The sequence below is a fragment of the Hevea brasiliensis genome, chromosome 7 (assembly GCF_030052815.1).
Source record: "Hevea brasiliensis isolate MT/VB/25A 57/8 chromosome 7, ASM3005281v1, whole genome shotgun sequence".
NCBI lineage: Eukaryota > Viridiplantae > Streptophyta > Magnoliopsida > Malpighiales > Euphorbiaceae > Hevea > Hevea brasiliensis.
In genome coordinates, this window is record NC_079499.1 from 5420212 (window position 1) to 5439450 (window position 19239).

At 36.3% G+C, this 19239-nt stretch overlaps 1 protein-coding gene and 1 long non-coding RNA gene across 2 annotated transcripts; both read left to right on the plus strand.

Annotated features, from left to right (window-relative positions):
• Positions 1-838: 838 nt before the first annotated feature.
• On the plus strand, positions 839-2260 carry LOC131181643 (uncharacterized). The gene is made up of 3 exons (XR_009150145.1): positions 839-926; positions 1376-1433; positions 1996-2260. It is a non-coding gene; the product is annotated as an uncharacterized LOC131181643 (long non-coding RNA).
• Positions 2261-10946: 8686 nt separating this feature from the next.
• LOC110633376 (uncharacterized) lies at positions 10947-16006 on the plus strand. Its single transcript, XM_021781957.2, has 8 exons — positions 10947-11276; positions 14069-14149; positions 14228-14316; positions 14429-14503; positions 14807-14919; positions 15001-15096; positions 15198-15260; positions 15618-16006. The coding sequence occupies exons 1-8, from the start codon at positions 11154-11156 to the stop codon at positions 15719-15721; spliced, it is 744 nt and encodes a 247-aa protein (XP_021637649.2). The 5' UTR covers positions 10947-11153; the 3' UTR covers positions 15722-16006.
• The last annotated feature ends 3233 nt before the right edge of the window (positions 16007-19239 follow it).

Here is a 19239-nt window from a genome sequence, read left to right on the forward strand (position 1 = left end):
AAATTTAATTATATATTTCTAAATCCGTCCCTATAGTATTTAATAGGATTGAATATTCGAAAATATTTATTTAGCTGTCATCCCTACTTACTTGAGTTTTGGTTTCTTCTATTTATATATGTTTTGCATGGCAAGATGAGATGATGTTGGCCAACAATATATATTTTATATAATTAATCAAGTTTTATATGGTTAATCAAGGTTTTTAAATTCGACCAGATAGTGAAATAGTGAAGAAAAATGTTGAAAATTTTATGTTGAATTGATATTGAATCAAGATTTGACTTATATAATATTAAATATATTTTAAAATTAATAATTTTGATAAAAATAAAAAAAAATAATGTAACTATAATTAATTGTTTGAAATGTTTTATAAATAATAATTAAAGTAAATTTACTTACATTTTAATGTGTAATTAATTATTTAAAAATAATATAAAATTTTTAATAAAAATATTAAATGATGATACTTTACAATAAAATATTTAGAATAAAATTTATATAATAATAAATTTATGTGTATCAATAACAATTAATATTTATATGTTAAGAATTTATGGAACAATAAAAAAGACAAATTAAAATAAAAAAAATAATTCATGTTACTCATAATATAATTTATTAATAATAACATTACTTATTGAAAAAGGAAGTTAGCAAAAAAATCCTTTATATTTTGGAATTGTATTAAGTTAATAATCGTTAATTATTTCCTATTAATATTGTAACACCCCTGATTTTTATATATATTATTATTGGGCTTCGTGTAGGTATCCTCAATTCGCGGAAATTCGACAATTGTCCGGATCTGTGAATTTCCGCATGCATCAATACAGGAAAAGTCTCCGAATTTGATCGAGATTTTGGCTACCCCACCATTGTTAGGCATCCCGAGCACGTTCCCGAAGTCGGAATCGGCAAAGGTAAACCCGAACCTTGTTTTTTTCGTAATTTTCTAGTGCTTAAATAGGATTAAAAATCCATAAAATATTCGTGATAGCTTAGAAAATTACGATTCTTTTTGCAATAGCTTAGTAATATTGCTAAGGACCGCGGGGCAAAGTTTTATAATTTTTAGAGCTTGTTTGAGCAGTTTTTGCAAAAATGATCAATAATAAGGACTAAATTGAAATTTTGCGTATTGTGATGGGTGATTGATTTGATGGGCCCAGGAGGGGCTGTGTGATATGATTGAACTGTTGATATATGGATTGTGAATATAGAAGTGCGTTTTTAGCCCTTTTGCAGGTTGGGTAGGTCCTAGGTATAGGGGAGACTCTGCCGGATTTTCGGCACGACTTAGGACGTAATTGGTCTTTTCTTTGCTTGTATTGAGTCAGATTGTATTAAATAAATGTAATATGATTATCAGGTGAGCCGGGACAGCCTTCTTCCTCCGCCCAGCCGCCACAGTGATTGTCGTCAAGTCTGTGAGTAAAATATTAATTTTAATTATAATTTCGATATTATTATATGTTCAGCATGCCCATGCATCATTTATATGCATATATTTATGTAGTTAAACTCTAGGCACGATTTATGTTGCATTCATAATCATAAAGTGCCATGAATGGTGTTGCGTAATTTGGAGCAGCAGCGTGCGTTGGCGTGCGTGTGATGTGGTGTGGACTATGGATAGGACGGGTAGACACGCTTGAGTTCTTCTGGGACCGGTCCTTCGGGTAGACACGGCTTGAGTTCTTCGCTGGGACCCCGATTTGGTAGTTAAGTGGAAGTCCGAAATGAGTTCTTCACCGGCACAGATTGATTTAAGAGAGTCAGATAGGGGATCAGCTCCCATATACTATGAATGATGTTACAGGGTGTGTGAGTGCTCCAAATTACCTTTTTGATGCTATGATGTGAAAATGTTGTTTATGTTGCATTTCACTCTACAGGGTGCATTAGTTCAGATAGTTATAGAGATTATAGTTAAGATTGATATTTTACTCTCTGAGTCGAACGCTCACTCCTGTTCAAAAATTTTTACAGGCCACAGGAGGATATTTTATTCTGGGTTAACCTGCTTTTATCCTTCGCAGGTTGTTTATCCATGTTTGTGTAATTTTATTTACTCCTAGAATTTCCGCATGTGTTAGCAGTATTTATTTGAATTTGGTCTGTAATATTTTTATCATGTTGGACCTGTAAACTTAAATATGTTATGCATGTTGATGGATTGGATGAGGGAGCTGAGCTCCCATTTATTTTATGTTGATGAGTATGTGGAGGGTGAGCTGAGCTCCCCAATTGAGTATTTATTGTGTTTACAGGTCGGGTGAGTCAAAAACTCCCCGTTGGAAAGTCCATTTTATGGTCGGACTCTGTCCGTTTGGTTTCTTGAAATTGGGCCCAAATGGGCCTTAGAGTTGGGTTAATGAACAGTTAGGCTTACTACGGGCCTCGGGGGCTTTAGGCTGGCCCAGGTCCTAGTGCCGGTCCGGCCCATAGGTTGGGTCGTGACAAATGTGGTATCAGAGCTTAGGCTCCAGATTCTTAGGGAATGTTCATCTAAAGTGTTGGGAAGAGTCTACTAGGAGTCACATGCGGAGTATAGGATTCTGTTTCGTCTTTTCCTGTAATTCTTTGTTTCTAGATTCTACGTTATACCTCGGGAAATATAAGATTACCTCAGTTAGTGTCTTGATTTTCGTGGAGTACATAGAAACATGAAATAGATTTAGCAAACTTATTGAGATCTACCTTGGAAACACGTACTCCAATAAATACTATATTTTCACAAGATGGGTTTAAATGGTGTGCCCATTTCGTGCAAGGCACGAGTACATAAAAGTGAGTCTTGAAAGTACAGTTGCCCTAGATAAGGATGAGGATACTATTGCTGGCAGTCATCAGTGGATGACCCAGACAGAATAAGTTTATAATAATAGAAGATTCAAGAGAGATAAGAGATTAAGAGACCTAGTCTGCCAGGACGTATCGTAGTAACTATACAATATTCTCGATGTCTGTTCTGTAAGCTGCAGATTACAGTACCGACATGAGATTATTGTGTAGAGCCGCGACTTCCCTGTAGTGCTTATGATGAGGATGTTGCAGCGGTCTGCTTTGGTACAAGAATGCCGCAGCGAGTTCTATATCTACAAAGGAGTTGGGAACTCTTGGTTAGGATCTAGAGCTAGAATATCGAAGGTCACGGTTGGGTGGTAACTAGAGTCATGACTCAGATTACCTAGCATGAGCTAGAGTTACTGAAGAGTTGCTATCGGACTGCAGATTTCAACTAGTTGCAAAGTAAATGTGACACCTATAGAGTGAGACCATCTAGTCTTGGTATGGAATTTTGGATGGTTTTGCAAGATGACAAACATTTTGCTTAGAGTTTAGTGAGAATAGTATACCTTGTGTGTATCAGTATGGAATAAAGTACAACCCTACTACCTAGAGAAGGTCGAAACTATGAATTTATGATTTACAGAGCTATGATATGATAAGAGAGACATTAGTTTGACATGGTTTTGGGCAAGGTGGTAAATGTAGTACCTTTGTTGCAGCAAGTTAGGGTATAGTCCTATCTTTCGTAAGGGATCGAAAGTTATTACTAATAATGGTGACCCACAAAATAGTGCCCTGGATGGACCGTAGAGTGTGGTAGTGATTAGTTGGCTCGGGTATCCTGGAGAGGATACAAGTTCCATTATAGGAATCATATATAATCAGATCACGATGGATGTAAATCCTTTGAATTGGATGACGGGTTTTGGTGCCCGAAATCTTAAGTTTTAGAATTGAGTAAACATGGAAAATAATAATAATAAAATAATAATAAATAAAATTACCGCAGAATCGGTTCTCGAGGTAGTAAGGGTATTATTTAAGCTAAAGGCTAAGAATAGAAATGAGACGATAAAGGTATGAAGACAATTTCCTGAGTTCCTTTCTGACTTCATATTGTTCAAACAGTAGTATAATCTAATTATAATAGTGTTAAGAGTAATAAATTAGCGAAGATAAATCACAGAAGGCCAGTAGACAGAGAAAGTGTAGAATGAAAATTGGGATAATTGATTACAGATGCAATATAATCTAAGTGCTAGTGGGAGTACTAGCTAGAGTGGTCAAAGGACCAAATCTGAAAGCACAGGACATATGATAACGCGATAGAGACTCGAAAGATATAGTTAGCAAGTACAAATTGTTATGTTAGGAAGAAGAATGGAACCAGGGATAGAATAGTCAAGTTCTATTTTGGGTAAGACAAAGGAAATAAATGAAAGGACAACCTAAAGAGCGCATAATAAAAGGAACAAAGTTAAGATATAGGATAGACTAAGTGTTATTCTTGGCAAGGAGAATGACAAGGATGGAAAACCCAAAATGGGACCACATTAGTGAGAAAAGTGATGGAGGTATGGAATACAATAATAATGAGTAAATGTTAGAAGGTGTGTGATGGTATTGCGGACTACCTAAATAGGTAGAGAAAGAGAAGTTAGTAAGCAGTAAGTTGAATAAAAGTCAGTCTAAGGGATCAAATAGGTATGATGAGAGGAAAAGAATGATAGATAATGACACATAGGTTTTAGGTAAGACTTTTGAGATAGTGAGAAGGTAGTTAGAGGTTCGTTATGAATGTCAGGCAAACATTTTTAGTGTGATCAACAGAATCACTTTGCAGTGAAGCAATAACAACAGAGCAACAGTAGGGGTAGAATAAAAAGTAACAAGTATGGATGGTAATAAATCACTAGAAAGTTTAAGGATTCATGCAGATGATACCTTATAGGCAGAGCACAATTGTGCTAAGAGATGATGAGATTTGAAGAGAAAAACTAAGAAACATAGGTTAAACATTATTATATGGACAATCGGGCGTAGTTGAATATAGAGGATATTTTTCTTTCTTTTCAAGTTTAGCTCGTGTTTTTGATTCCAGAGCGTTATATAAGGAGCAGAGACTGAGGCAAGGAGACCTAGTTATTTGAGATTTTGATAGGCACCAATTCATATACAATTTCCTGATATGAGAATGACAGTAAGTGCATACCTAGTGTTAAGTATGAAAGGACGATCAGAGTAATGACAGGAGTTAAATTGAGTTAGCTACTAAGGCTTGCGACTGTTTTAAACTATGAGCTAGATGAAGTACTATTTATGGATGAGTTTCAATAGATGAAATTGTTGCTGATGGGTAATTTGAGATTGAAGTTTAGAAAGCTATGGGCAGTATATATGATTATATTAAGGAGAATGAACACGTGAAGTATCTTGTTTGGAATTAAGGCATAACACATATTTCCTACAGCCGTGTTAGTTCAGATGGAACTTATAGTTTATGGGGCTCATATTCATCCAGGATAAGCAATTTCCTACCAAGGCTGGTAGGGAATAATAATGTTCTGATAGTTAAGTTGGAAAAAAAGGGGGTACAAAAAAAATTCTCTATGGGTAATTATAAGTGTTACATAAGGTGAAGAATGTGCTGGTAGGAGTACATCATAGGGTTAGAATTCTCGAAGTAATGAAACTAGTAATCAAGATAAGACTAAGAAATAAAAAGAAAGTTAAAGTTGATGATGGGATAGACATCTTTGAAGGAAAATGTGTAAGGATGAGATAGGACTAAAATTAAGGAATAAGTACAGCAGGTTGAAAAGATACTAACAATACCAAAAATAGGAAAAAGGGAAGTGGATAAGATCCAAAGGACAGGAAGAGAGCTCGATAGAGTCAGTTATAATGATGAGGATAAGGAGTGTCTAACCACTGCCCCTGTGTTAACACTACCTATGAGTGGTGAAGGATACACCGTGTACTGTGACGCCTTCAGAGTTGGCCTAGGGTGTGTTTTGATGCGGAATGGAAAAGTAGTGGCTTATGCTTCAAGGCAGCTGAAGAGGCATGAGCAGAACTATCCCACCCATGATTTGGAAATGGCGGCTGTAGTCTTTGCACTAAAAATCTGGAGACACTACCTGTATGGTGAAGTGTGCGAGATATACACCGACTATAAGAGTTTGAAGTACATCTTCCAACAGAGGGATTTAAACTTGAGACAGAGGAGATGGATGGAGCTTCTGGAAGACTATGATTGCACCATCCAGTACCACCCTGGGAAGGCCAATGTAGTAACAGATGCGTTAAGCAGAAAATCTTCTGGCAGTTTGGCGCACATTTCAGCAGAGAAGAGACCGTTGATTCAAAAAGTACATGAGTTGATGGATCAAGGTTTAATCCTAGATCTTTTAGATGAGGGGGTCTTGTTGGCTCATTTTTCAGTGAGGCCAGACTTGCGAGATAGAGTTAGAGTTTCCCAACACAGAGACCAACAATTAATGAAGATCATAGAAAGAGTACAGCAGGGTGAAGGTGGTGAGTTTGGATTTGCCAATGATGGCGTCCTAGTGCAAGGTTCTAGGATATGTGTGCCCGATGTGGACAATCTCAGAAATGAAATCATGCATGAGGCACACTATACACTGTACAGTGTCCACCCAGGTTCCACCAAGATGTACCATGATGTGAGAGATAGCTACTGGTGGAATGGCATGAAGAGAGGCATAGCAGACTTTGTGTCCAAGTGCTTGACTTGTCAAAAGGTGAAGTTTGAACACCAGAGACCGTCAGGGAAGTTGCAAGAGCTCCCTATCCCAGAATGGAAGTGGGAAATGATTACTATGGATTTTGTGACTGGGTTGCCTCGTACCACGCGAGGATATGATTCGATATGGGTAATTGTAGACCGTCTAACCAAATCAGCTCACTTCTTGCCTGTGAAGACTACATATTCTGTGGCACAGTACACCGGCTCTACATTCGAGAAATAGTCAGATTGCATGGAGTTCCGGCTTCCATAATATTTGACAGAGGGCCCCAGTTCACTTCTCGATTTTGGAGAAAGTTGCAGGAGGCACTTGGCACACAGTTGAACTTCAGTACGGCTTTCCACCCTCGCATGCACGGACAACTGAAGGACAATCCAAACATCTGGAAGACATGCTTCGCATGAGTGTTTTGGATTTTGGAGGTCAATGGGATGAGCGGCTAGCTTTGGTGGAGTTTGCCTACAACAACGATTATCACTCCAAAGATAGGGATGCCACCCTATGAGGCACTATATGGAAGAAAGTGTAGGTCTCTCTGTGTTGGACGGAAATGGGGAAGCGAAGGTGCATGATGTAGATCTAGTGCGTAACACTTGAGAGATAGTTCCTTTAATCGAGGAGCAAAAACTTTTCGAGGCGTAAGAGTTATGCGGACCCAGACGGAGGGATGTGGAGTTTGCGAAGGCGACTATGTATTCTGAAGGTTTCTCCCATGAAGGGAGACGTGAGATTTGGACAGAAGGGCAAGTTGGCAGATCGGTAGATTGGACCTTTTGAGGTTACTGATAGAGTTGGAGCAGTTGCCTACCGGTTGGAGCTACCACCCAACCTTTCTCACGTTCATCCCATGTTTCACATCTCCATGCTCAGGAAATACATTCCCGATCCTTCTCATGTACTACAGTCGGATGTAATAGAACTAAAGGAGAACTTGACATTTGAGGAGCAACCTGTAGCCATAGTGGACTACCAAGTGAGATAGCTAAGATCAAAACAGATCCCTATGGTTAAGGTTTTGTGGAGGAGCCAGTCAGTGGAAGAGTGCACCTGGGAGTCAGAACGGGACATGCGTAGCAAGTACCCTTATCTGTTCAATGTGTAATCATGTACTTTATTCTGCCTTGTGTAAAATTCGAGGACGAATTTTCTGTAAGGGGGGAAGAATGTAACACCCCTGATTTTTATATATATTATTATTGGGCTTCGTGTAGGTATCCTCAATTCGCGGAAATTCGACAATTGTCCGGATCTGTGAATTTCCTACGCATGATCACTCTGGAAAAGTCTCCGAATTTGATCGAGATTTTGGCTACCCCACCATTGTTAGGCATCCCGAGCACGTTCCCGAAGTCGGAATCGGCAAAGGTAAACCCGAACCTTGTTTTTTTCGTAATTTTCTAGTGCTTAAATAGGATTAAAAATCCATAAAATATTCGTGATAGCTTAGAAAATTACGATTCTTTTTGCAATAGCTTAGTAATATTGCTAAGGACCGCGGGGCAAAGTTTTATAATTTTTAGAGCTTGTTTGAGCAGTTTTTGCAAAAATGATCAATAATAAGGACTAAATTGAAATTTTGCGTATTGTGATGGGTGATTGATTTGATGGGCCCAGGAGGGGCTGTGTGATATGATTGAACTGTTGATATATGGATTGTGAATATAGAAGTGCATTTTTTAGCCCTTTTGCAGGTTGGGTAGGTCCTAGGTATAGGGAGACTCACTGGATTTTCACGACTTAGGGCGTAATTGGTCTTTTCTTTGCTTGTATTGAGTCGATTGTATTAAATAAATGTAATATGATTATCAGTGAGCCGATGCCTTTCTTCCTCCGCCCATCCGCCACAGTGATTGTCGTCAAGTCTGTGAGTAAAATATTAATTTTAATTATAATTTCGATATTATTATATGTTCAGCATGCCCATGCATCATTTATATGCATATATTTATGTAGTTAAACTCTAGGCACGATTTATGTTGCATTCATAACTGTTAAAGTGCCATGAATGGTGTTGCGGTAATTTGGAGCAGTGTGCGTGCGTTGGCGTGCGTGTGATGTGGTGTGGACTATGGATAGGACGGGTAGACACGGCTTGAGTTCTTCAGGGACCGGTCCTTCTGGGTAGACACGCTTGAGTTCTTCTGGGACCCCGATTTGGTATTTAAGTGGAAGTCCGAAATGAGTTCTTCACGGCACAGATTGGATTTAAGAGAGTCAGATAGGGGATCAGCTCCCATATACTATGAATGATGTTACAGGGTGTGTGAGTGCTCCAAATTACCTTTTTGATGCTATGATGTGAAAATGTTGTTTATGTTGCATTTCACTCTACAGGGTGCATTAGTTCAGATAGTTATAGAGATTATAGTTAAGATTGATATTTTACTCTCTGAGTCGAACGCTCACTCCTGTTCAAAAATTTTTACAGGCCACAGGAGGATATTTTATTCTGGGTTAACCTGCTTTTATCCTTCGCAGGTTGTTTATCCATGTTTGTGTAATTTTATTTACTCCTAGAATTTCCGCATGTGTTAGCAGTATTTATTTGAATTTGGTCTGTAATATTTTTATCATGTTGGACCTGTAAACTTAAATATGTTATGCATGTTGATGGATTGGATGAGGGAGCTGAGCTCCCATTTATTTTATGTTGATGAGTATGTGGAGGGTGAGCTGAGCTCCCCAATTGAGTATTTATTGTGTTTACAGGTCGGGTGAGTCAAAAACTCCCCGTTGGAAAGTCCATTTTATGGTCGGACTCTGTCCGTTTGGTTTCTTGAAATTGGGCCCAAATGGGCCTTAGAGTTGGGTTAATGAACAGTTAGGCTTACTACGCCCTGGGGCTTTAGGTGGCCTGTGTCCTAGTCTTGGTCCGCCCATAGGTTGGGTCGTGACAAATATTTAATACAATAATCTTTATATAAATATATATAATTTAGGGGAAGTAAAATGATGGAGTGGGTGTAGCTGAATTGGAAAAGGCTTTCAAATATCAAGCTTGCATTCAAGGATAACGTCCTGTTCCCTATGGATGGCAGTTGGTCAGGTTTTCACATGTCTTTGATCCGATCGAAACTAATAGAATGAATTTGAGTATTATATAATCGAGTTTGGAATAAGTTTGAATTCAAATTTTATATGTTAGATATCTGTCACCAAAATCTATTTATATAAATACTTAATTAAATATAAAATATATATTTTTTACAATAATATTTATAAATTTTCATATATTTTATTTTATATAAAATGAAATTTAATTATTTTATGAAATTATTAAAATTTTAAAATATAAATTATTAATTAAATAATTTTGTATATAAAAATATTAATTAAAATATATAAAATTAAACAGTTTCGAGTTTTTTTGGATAATAATAATCGGATTTAAAATGATTTCGAATTGTTGAGAATAAATTTTAATCGGTTTTGAAACGAGTTCGAGTTTTAATAATATTAATCGAATTCAGATACGATAATTTTCACGGATACCTTACCCGTTGTCATCCTTATGTATACCTTATTCATTTTTTTTATTGAGAAATCAAATCAATTGGTTTGATTGGTAGCTTGATCAATCAATTTAAACCGGAACGGGTTTACTGTTTCGATAATTATCTAATTCAAAGCGAGTTTATGCAAGTGACCTGAACCAAATCAAGCTCTAATTTTCCGTTAAACCGGTACAATCGTTGTCAAATCCCTCATTAATGCTTTGTTGATCGCCTGTATTGATAAGAGTCGGACTCGAAATCGATAATCTGTAGATTACTTTGGCATTAAGCCTTCCCCTCCTCCTCCTCCTCCTCCTCCTCCTCCTCGTCCTTCATAAGAGGGCAAACTTCTCTTTAGCCCAGCTCTATTCAACCATTACACCCGAAGTCTAAGCAAAGGCCCAGATTTTATGCTTCTTTTTATTTTTCCACCTCCATTAACTAAGCCCAAGCCCAGCGTTCTTCCCCTGCTTGTCCTTTCCCTAGCTTCCCTCTGTGAAAATGACAAAGTTCCAAAACGGCATTGCTCTATTGCCCTCGCCCTCTGAGCTAGACGAAGCCAATGCCTCACCTCTTTTTCGATTATTAGAATCGATATGACGAATTGCACATCCTTATTATTTACCATACTCTTTTAGCCTTCTATCCTAAGTCGAGTCTTGGTCAAGGCCGACTGACATTCGTTCCTTTGGGCCCAAGAAAAGCCTGAAAATGGAAATTTCTACTCTGGGCAAGTCACGAACCAATCCTAGATTCTGGAAAGCTAACCACAACGAATCCCAACTTTCCGTGAGGTTCACGGGCAATATGGAAGTGTGAATGCCAAAATATTGGAGTCCATAATAAAAGGCCGCTCACCCAATTAGGACCGAGTGAAATGACCCACAAGGCTGATTTAAATTAAAGGGCCAGCTTTGGTTTTAGGCCATTTAGCCCTTCTTTGTTTTCCGTTTTTAACTCCCTTAAGCATCCCCGCTTTGTGGCTCCGTGCTCTTAGGGTTTTAAAGAAGGGTTTCTCTCTCCCTGCCACTTCCATTTTCCCTCTCTAAAGTGTAAGAATCCCAATTCCTGGAAGAGAAGAAGAAAAGCCATGGATAGATATACCAGGGTCGAAAAACCAAAGCCTGAGTCGCCGATAAACGAAAACGAGATCCGTATCACCTCCGGTGGTCCTGTCAGAAACTATATAAGCTATGCTACTTCCCTTCTTCAGGTACTCATTTCTCTTTCTCTCTATTTTTAAGTTTGCACTAAATGAGTGGCTTTTGCTATTTTGGGTTTTCATTTCCTTTTTAATGTAATATTGGGTTGCCTTTTTTAATGGGTTGTGATTCATTTGAATAATTGTTTTGTTGCTTCCTTCCAGATTGTGCCTTGTTTGATTTCTAGGGTATGTGCATATGCGTCACTTGATGGTCTTTGAGTATTTTGGGATTTTGGTTATGTTTCATATTATCTTTAGGTTTGGTAATGATTAGGTAGTTGTGAGTTCTATTTTTGGCGTGCTTTTTCACAGATTCTCATAGTACACTATCTCATTCTTGGGGATTTGGTGGGTACTTTTAGTACGAATTCAGGAATTGTTAGGATTTATCTTCAATGGTTTTTTGTTTGAGGATTGGATTTCTCTACAGTGGCTGAATCTTTGTTTGGTTTGTTTCCCATTTCATTATTTTATGGCTTTCTGCTTTATCCTTAGGTAGTATTTATTTGGCATTATTAGCAAGCCATATTTATTGGGTGAGGATTAGTTTTTCTTGTATACAGAAGAAATCTTGGGAAAATGTAAACTTAGTTTGCAGGAAGTTTTGTTTTTGTTTGTTCTTCAATATTCTCAAATAGGGTGTATTGCACCTCTTTGCAAGTCGCAACTCCACATATTGGAGGCTACTGTGGGTGAATAGTAACTTCTGTTTTGTGGGTGACTTGAAATTTGCATTGGACAAGTGTAATGGCTTATTACACTGGTGATATGTTTAGCACAGTCATTGATCAATCCTGCAACTCCTCCACCACCCACACACACACACACGTCCTCAAATAAAAAATAAAAAAAAGAAAAAAAGCATGAGAAGTATCTGGAAATAAGTGCTAATACTGGCATGAGAGATATTGTACAGTTTCATATGGTGAACATATTAGATGACCTTATCTATGCAAAACCAGTATAAAATCATAAAGAAATGGATTCTGAAAATGAAAAAGAATTAGCATGGAAATATTGTGAAAGCTGTGAAGCTTAGGTCAAGAGTTCTTGCTGATGTGGAGCATGCTTTTTAAGATAATCAATTTGTGTTTTAGCTTATTCTAACTTGCAACTGTGATAGACATTTATTATGTACATAATCCTTTCCTGGTTTATGTTCTTTTGATTTGGATGATTTCCTACTATTAGTTTCTGGCATCTGATGTCGCATGATCATAAATATTACAATGGTTCAAATTTTTTCATCATATGTGGTGTAGGGCTAATCATTCTGTTGGTTCGGTTCAAAACCGAACCAAATAAACCGAGAACTAAATTTTGTACGAAAGTAAAAACTGAACTATTTAAACAACTAAACTGAATCAAACCGAAATAAATAGGTTCGGTTTGGTTTGGCGGTCAATTCTTCAACCTCTTAGTTTTTCATTCTCAAGTATTCAGCAGCCAACAAATCTAGAGAATCCAAACCAAAAGAAAAAACAAAAGAAAATAAATTACATTCATCAATTAAAATTTGCTGAAAAACAACAACTCAACTCAACTCAACTAAGCCTTTATCCCAAAAATTTGGGGTCGGCTATATGGATTCGCTTTTTCCACTCTGAACGATTTTGAGTTAAATCCTCAGAAATGTGTAATGCTTCTAAGTCATGCTGTACTACTCTCCTCCAAGTCAATTTAGGTCTACCCCTTTTTTTCTTTCTATCCTCTAGGCTAATGTGCTCTACTTGTCTAACTGGAGCCTCCGTATGTCTACGCTTCACATGACCAAACCACCTCAATCTCCCTTCTCTCAACTTATCTTCAATTGGCACCACTCCTACCTTTTCTCTAATACTTTCATTACGGACTTTATCTAGTCTAGTATGGCCACTCATCCACCTTAACATTCTCATCTCTGCAACTCTTATCTTAGGCTGAAAAACAACAACCAACAATAAATTAACGAATATTGGATTCATTTACAAATTTGAATCTCAAAAAATAATGGGAAGATTTAAATCTCAAAACTAGAATACAAAATATTATCCAAGTTGACAAACCCAGAGTATCCAAATACAAAAAAACGTCAACAATCAAAATTTGCTAAAGAAAACAATCAATTAACAAATATTGGTTTCATTTACAGATTTGAATCTCCAAAAAAGGAGACAGAGAATGCGATGCTGTTTTAAGATGAGCAGACAAGAGGGCACAGATGAAGAGGAGCAGACCAGGAGGCATAGATGGAGATGGAGAAAAGGAGGAGGGGGAGGAGGAGGAGGAGGTGCAGATGGAGAGGGAGAAAAGGAGAAGGGGTAGCAAATCCATTTCTAGGGTTAGTTAAAAAGAGAAGAAGAGAAATATATATAGGATGAGTTTAATGGTTGAGATCATTTTATTTTGAATGAACGGCTAGGATGACTACTTTAACAAAAAGAGGGAAAAACATACAATAGGTGGGCTGCAAGATTAGGCTCTTAAGCCTTAAACCATTATTCCACGAGTATGGTAGAGACACATGTGCATGTAAATATATAATATATTGGTTCGGTTTGGTTTCTGATTTTTTTTTTTTAATCCCCAAAACCTAACCGAACTGAACCGAATAAATAAAAATTTTTAAACATTAAAACTGAAGTGAACAGAATTTCTGATAAAACTGAACTGAATTTCCAAATTGATTCGGTTCGGATGGTTATTTTAGTCTAAACCGAATATTGCTCACCCCTAATGTGGTGTTTTATGCATTGTCTTCCAATTTGAGGAAATGCTGATTCTATGGACTTTTTTTTTTTTTTTTTCCTGATATGTAATAGGAGAAACATGTAAGAGAGGTCGTCTTGAAAGCAATGGGACAGGCAATTAGCAAGACAGTATCCATTTCAGAGGGTATAAAGGTTAGTGTGCTCTTCAAATTGACATTTTCAGAAGGGGTAGAAATGCTGAACATGCTGTACATTTTTATCCTAATACAGAGAAGAAATCCCCGTTTGCATCAAGATACAGCCATTAGCTCAGTAAGCATAATTGATGTTTGGGAACCTATTGAAGAGGGCCTTTTACCGTAAGTTTTCAGAATTTGTTTTATAATACCCATATGTTTTTTGGTATGCATGTAGGTGTACAAACGTCTTGATATCATATTGTAGACGTCTGAGTAGTAACATTTGATGCAGTGTGGAACAGACTCGCCAAGTCTCAATGATCACAATCACTTTGTCCTTCAGAGAGCTAAACAAAAATTCTCCTGGGTAAGTTTATCTTTTAATTTTTTAATATATATTGTTGCTTGCCAAACTCAGATTTGGGAAGTAAGTTGTTCAGCTGCTTTGAGTTTATCCTGGCTTGTGAAAATCCAAATCCTTGCATAATATGTTATTTTAGGGTCACTGTTCAGAAGTCTTTTTCACTGTGCTGGTCAGCTGAGATTCATAATGGGTACCATTACCATGACCTGATTTTTGAATCTCTCAGTGGCATGTACCAACAAATGCATATTGTGCACATTGTTTGATGTTTTTCTAGTTGTTATGAGGTCAAAATCGTGTGCCTAGGTATCAAGCTCCACAGTATGTGGAACAACCGAAGGAACAGTATCAGCAGCAGCAACAACAACAGCAACAGCAACCCAGACAATTGCGTGGTCCATATAATGCCGCTCGTGATGGTAAATTGTGCAACCAGATGTTTATTCTCAGTGATTAAATCATGCTTTCAGCCTAACACATTTATGCTTTGTAATTTGAAGATTCATATGGCCGAGGGCGTGGTCTTGGTAGGGGGAGAGGGCGGAACCGGGGTAGAGGTGGATACAGTTATGGAAATTATCAAGGAAACTATCAAGGTATAAAAATTAAGTGTATCAAGTTACCTGATAGTTTTATGGCTGCAGATTGTAGATATGCTTTCTTGAGTATAACCCTTCTTATTTTACACTTCTGATAGATAATGGTGGTTATTCAAATTGGGGTCGTGGTGGTGGACGAGGCAGAAGTTGGGGTTATCGTGGTAAGTTTGCTGCTTGAACTGCATATATGAGCAATTTTTTTTTTTTAATTTTTTGATATCGGTGTCAGATATTGGGTCTGACAATCTGTTTGTTTCATAACATGTTGAATATCTTGGATTTATCTATGCAATGATAATGTGGACATGACTCTGCTTGTATATTATTATGGAAATGTATATGCAGTTCCTGCATGTACATAATTATGGGCATGCTTCCTAGGCTACTGGTCCAGTCACATTTCCCTGGAACGATATCACCTGTGTTAAGTTGGGGTGCTGACATGAGGGGGTGCTTGCTAGTGAAAATGTGAAATGTTGGGTTGATACTTTGCTAAACGAAGCTCATGACTTTTGTAGGGACTGGGTATGAAAGAGGCAGAGGTGGAGGGGGCAGAGGCTATGGCCGTGGTCGTGGAAGGATGGGTGGTCGTTCAAGGGGTGGTGGCGGCAACCAGGGATAAGTAGGGAATGAGTTCTCTTTTTGCTTTAGCTAAATGCTTGCCTTGGCCAATGAGCTAAATTTTATCCTGAACTGATTTTAGTAGCATGAGATGTGGCTTATCATCATTGATTGGTTTTGTGTTTAATTTTCTCAATCATGTGGATGTGGGCAAGGTTGTTCTGTTCATTTTTGCATTTAGCCAATGGCAAGAGGAGGTTTATGATTTTCTGTAATTTATTTTTATCCTTGTGGTTGCAGTTACTATGTTCATATTTGGTTATCATATTTCTTTATTCCTTTCAAATATTCTGTGTTCTGTTGATGTAACAACTCTTTTATATGCATTTGGAACAACCCTAAACGCCCTTTGACAAATTCCTCCTGGTCCTTTGACAAACTACGGCATTGGTGTTGAAATAGGACAATTATGGGGCGAGGATGTGGAATTCGTTTTAAAATAATGCGATTCCTCGGCGACCCTCACAATTCCTATGAGAGTTTGGGTTTAGCATCCTTATTGGATCTAAATATTGGTTTCGCTTGATGTGTTCCTGCACGTAAACGTTGGAGTTGGGTTACTGGCCGTGTAACGGGAGGACAGAGCTGACTGGGAAAGAACTGTTGTCCAGGGTTGGTAATGTTTAACAATTTCATGCATTATTCAGCACGAACTGCTCAGCCCAATTATTCAGTACTGAATTAAATCATATTTTGTGATTTATAAAATTAAATGTTTGATTTTAATTTATTATTTTATTAAATTGAACTAATTCAAATCAATAATATTGAAAATACTATTTTATGCATTTATATATTTTGTATTTTTAATGTATATTATATGTATGAAGGTCGAATGCTATCAGTTGATGAAGTGATTAAAGTTTTTAAAATGTCACTGGTGGTCCTGAGAGCTCGAAGCCATTTGGATGGCTGTAACGTTGGACGATATACGGAGGAAAGCTTATATGATATTCAATATGACCTGTTGGTTATGCTAGACGGTCACTGGGAGGCACGGACAGCCATTCTTGGTTATTGAAGCAGTCGTTAAGAATCAGCTATAGATGATTCCCAAGAAAAAAAAGAGCCAAAGGGCCAAGTGGGGGTTTCCTACTTGCCACTCCGATGACTTAGTAAGGGTGAATGAGTAATGAAATGAAGTGGGAGCGAGTGAAGCAGAATAAAGGCTAAAGTAATGAGTCGCAGAATATTTTATACCTAATAACCATAAAGATTATATAACATCGTTCAACCAATGAGGAATGCTATTTTGTCAGAGCAAGTGGGCATTAAGGGAGTGATGCAGACTCTAACGGAAGGTTTTGTCTGAAAGAGATTGTTATGGAAGCGAGCGAGCTTAAGGGAGTGATGCAGCATTAAGAGATAGTTGTCACTATTATACTGCGAGTGGTGGTTATCTTGGGATATACGTCTCTTATAGTAGCTGCGTCAGGGTTACACAAGAGTGCAAAGGTCTTAGAGCTCTAGGATAGTAAAGGAGCTCAATTGGTTATTTAATGCCTCTAGTCGGTTTGAAGTGACTTAAAATGCAAGATATTCACTCTATGGGCTGTAGATACTTATTAAGAAGGTGTAGGTTACCCAGACATATTAATTAGGTTCAATCAGAGTGATTGTGGTCATGACAAGTAGGTCGTTAGCACCTTGGATTTGGTTTGGTAGGTCTAGAACAGTGGCAGATCCAGTATGCAAAATGAAGGTTCAATGGACCACTCATTCTATATATATATATATAATATGTATCATAATTTAGTTATTGAACCTCTTTTCAATAAACATTAAAATAAATTACTTATTTATATAATTTATTTAAATTTAACAGTTCATTCTCTTCTTTTTAAGTGAAAATATAAATTACATCGATTTAATTTCATTTTATTATTTTTTTGATATTTAAGATTTAATACTTGAAAATTAATTTAAAAGTTTATTTTTAATATGCATAAGTTTTTATATATTGACCTTAAAAAAAATTTAGATCCGCTATTGTTTAGGAGTTATGGTAGATCTTTTTTATCATACACAATCTGTAGAGTTCAAGTAGATCTTTTTGATCATATACAACCTGTATGTTATGACCTATAGGTAGTGGTTGTGAGCATATGACATGATATGAAGTGTTGTGTACTTCATAAATATATAAATTACAAAGAAATAAAGTAAATAAATAAAATATTAATATTTATATGATTTACCTTTTCTATATAGGATAATGTTTACGAGTATGTCTTCTTTTACTATAATTAAATAAATATTTAATAATTATAAGCTCAAACTATACTATCTATCAATGCAATTACACCAAAGAGATTAATCACTATAAATTAGTCACCGTAAATACATTATTTATTTCCTCAGTCTACTATATATATAACTCAATATATTTACTACTATAATTGTTACGCTAAAAAGGGTATATTCAACTACATAGGGAAGAACATTTTCACCAATGAACAATAATTCCTTACTCTTGAATTTTAGTCATTTTCTTCACCTTAGGCCGAAGCTTTTTTTCCTCTATAGGACTGCACATTAATGAGTAAAGCCAAATCATCAACAATTGGTAAGGCCACTCTCTGCAATGGATGAAATCCACTCTTTATAAGTAAAGCCAAATTAATCTCTCTACAATACTTCTATTTATGGTGTTAGTCCTTCACTCCTAATCTAATTAAAAATCTTACTCAATTTAAGAATAATACTAAAATATGAGTTTTACTGGAAATATTCCTCCATTATATTGAAAAATATTTATTCCACTCAAATTAGAAAAGGGTCTTAAAAATCAACTAGAATTTTAGGTGATGAATCTAACACGAAGGGATATAGATCTTCCTCTTAATTATATTAGCCACCTTTTATATATTTTCTTTGAGCAACCTAAAAAAAATTAAATCAAATTATTTAGATTACTAAGGATGGAATTCTCCTTCCTTATCAATCAAGGTTTAATCTAGTTGGGGAGTATTTTAAAATTAGTTATCTTGAATGAGTGAGATTAATGTGGGGAGCATACTCTTAAGATCACCCAAGGAGGAAGGACACTTAATCTTGGTGCATGAAACTGACCTGAAAATATATTTAACAGTAAACATTTAAGTAAAAATGATTGATTTCGGTTTGAAGTAATTGTAAACTGAGAAACTCAATTTGGTTTAATATTATATATCCATTCAAACCAACTCAGATATACTTCCAAATAAAACTATTGAAAAAGACAATAATATAGACCAAGGTTTTCAGAATTAGCTAGCCTGGTTTGAAAACCGATGAAAATAGAGAATTAAAATTTAAGATTCAACCTAAATTTAGAATTTTTCTTTCATTAAATTTAGTTAGAATTGAACCAATACACTTTCCATAATGAATATTGTTTAATAAAAATTAAATTTATACTATACAATTAATAATCTTTTGTGCATTAGTATTAATATATTAAATCTTTTTAGTATTAACTTATTAAATATTGATATAATATATTAATAAATATAATTTTTTATAAATTAATTCATATCA

What these genes read in the sequence shown, in the direction of transcription:
- LOC110633376 (XM_021781957.2), top strand. Translation starts at nt 11,154, where the DNA reads ATGGATAGATATACCAGGGTCGAAAAACCAAAGCCTGAGTCGCCGATA. An exon ending in ATGCTACTTCCCTTCTTCAG is followed by an intron (nt 11,277 to 14,068) that starts GTACTCATTTCT and finishes GATATGTAATAG; the next exon opens with GAGAAACATGTAAGAGAGGT. An exon ending in TTATCAAGGAAACTATCAAG is followed by an intron (nt 15,097 to 15,197) that starts GTATAAAAATTA and finishes CACTTCTGATAG; the next exon opens with ATAATGGTGGTTATTCAAAT.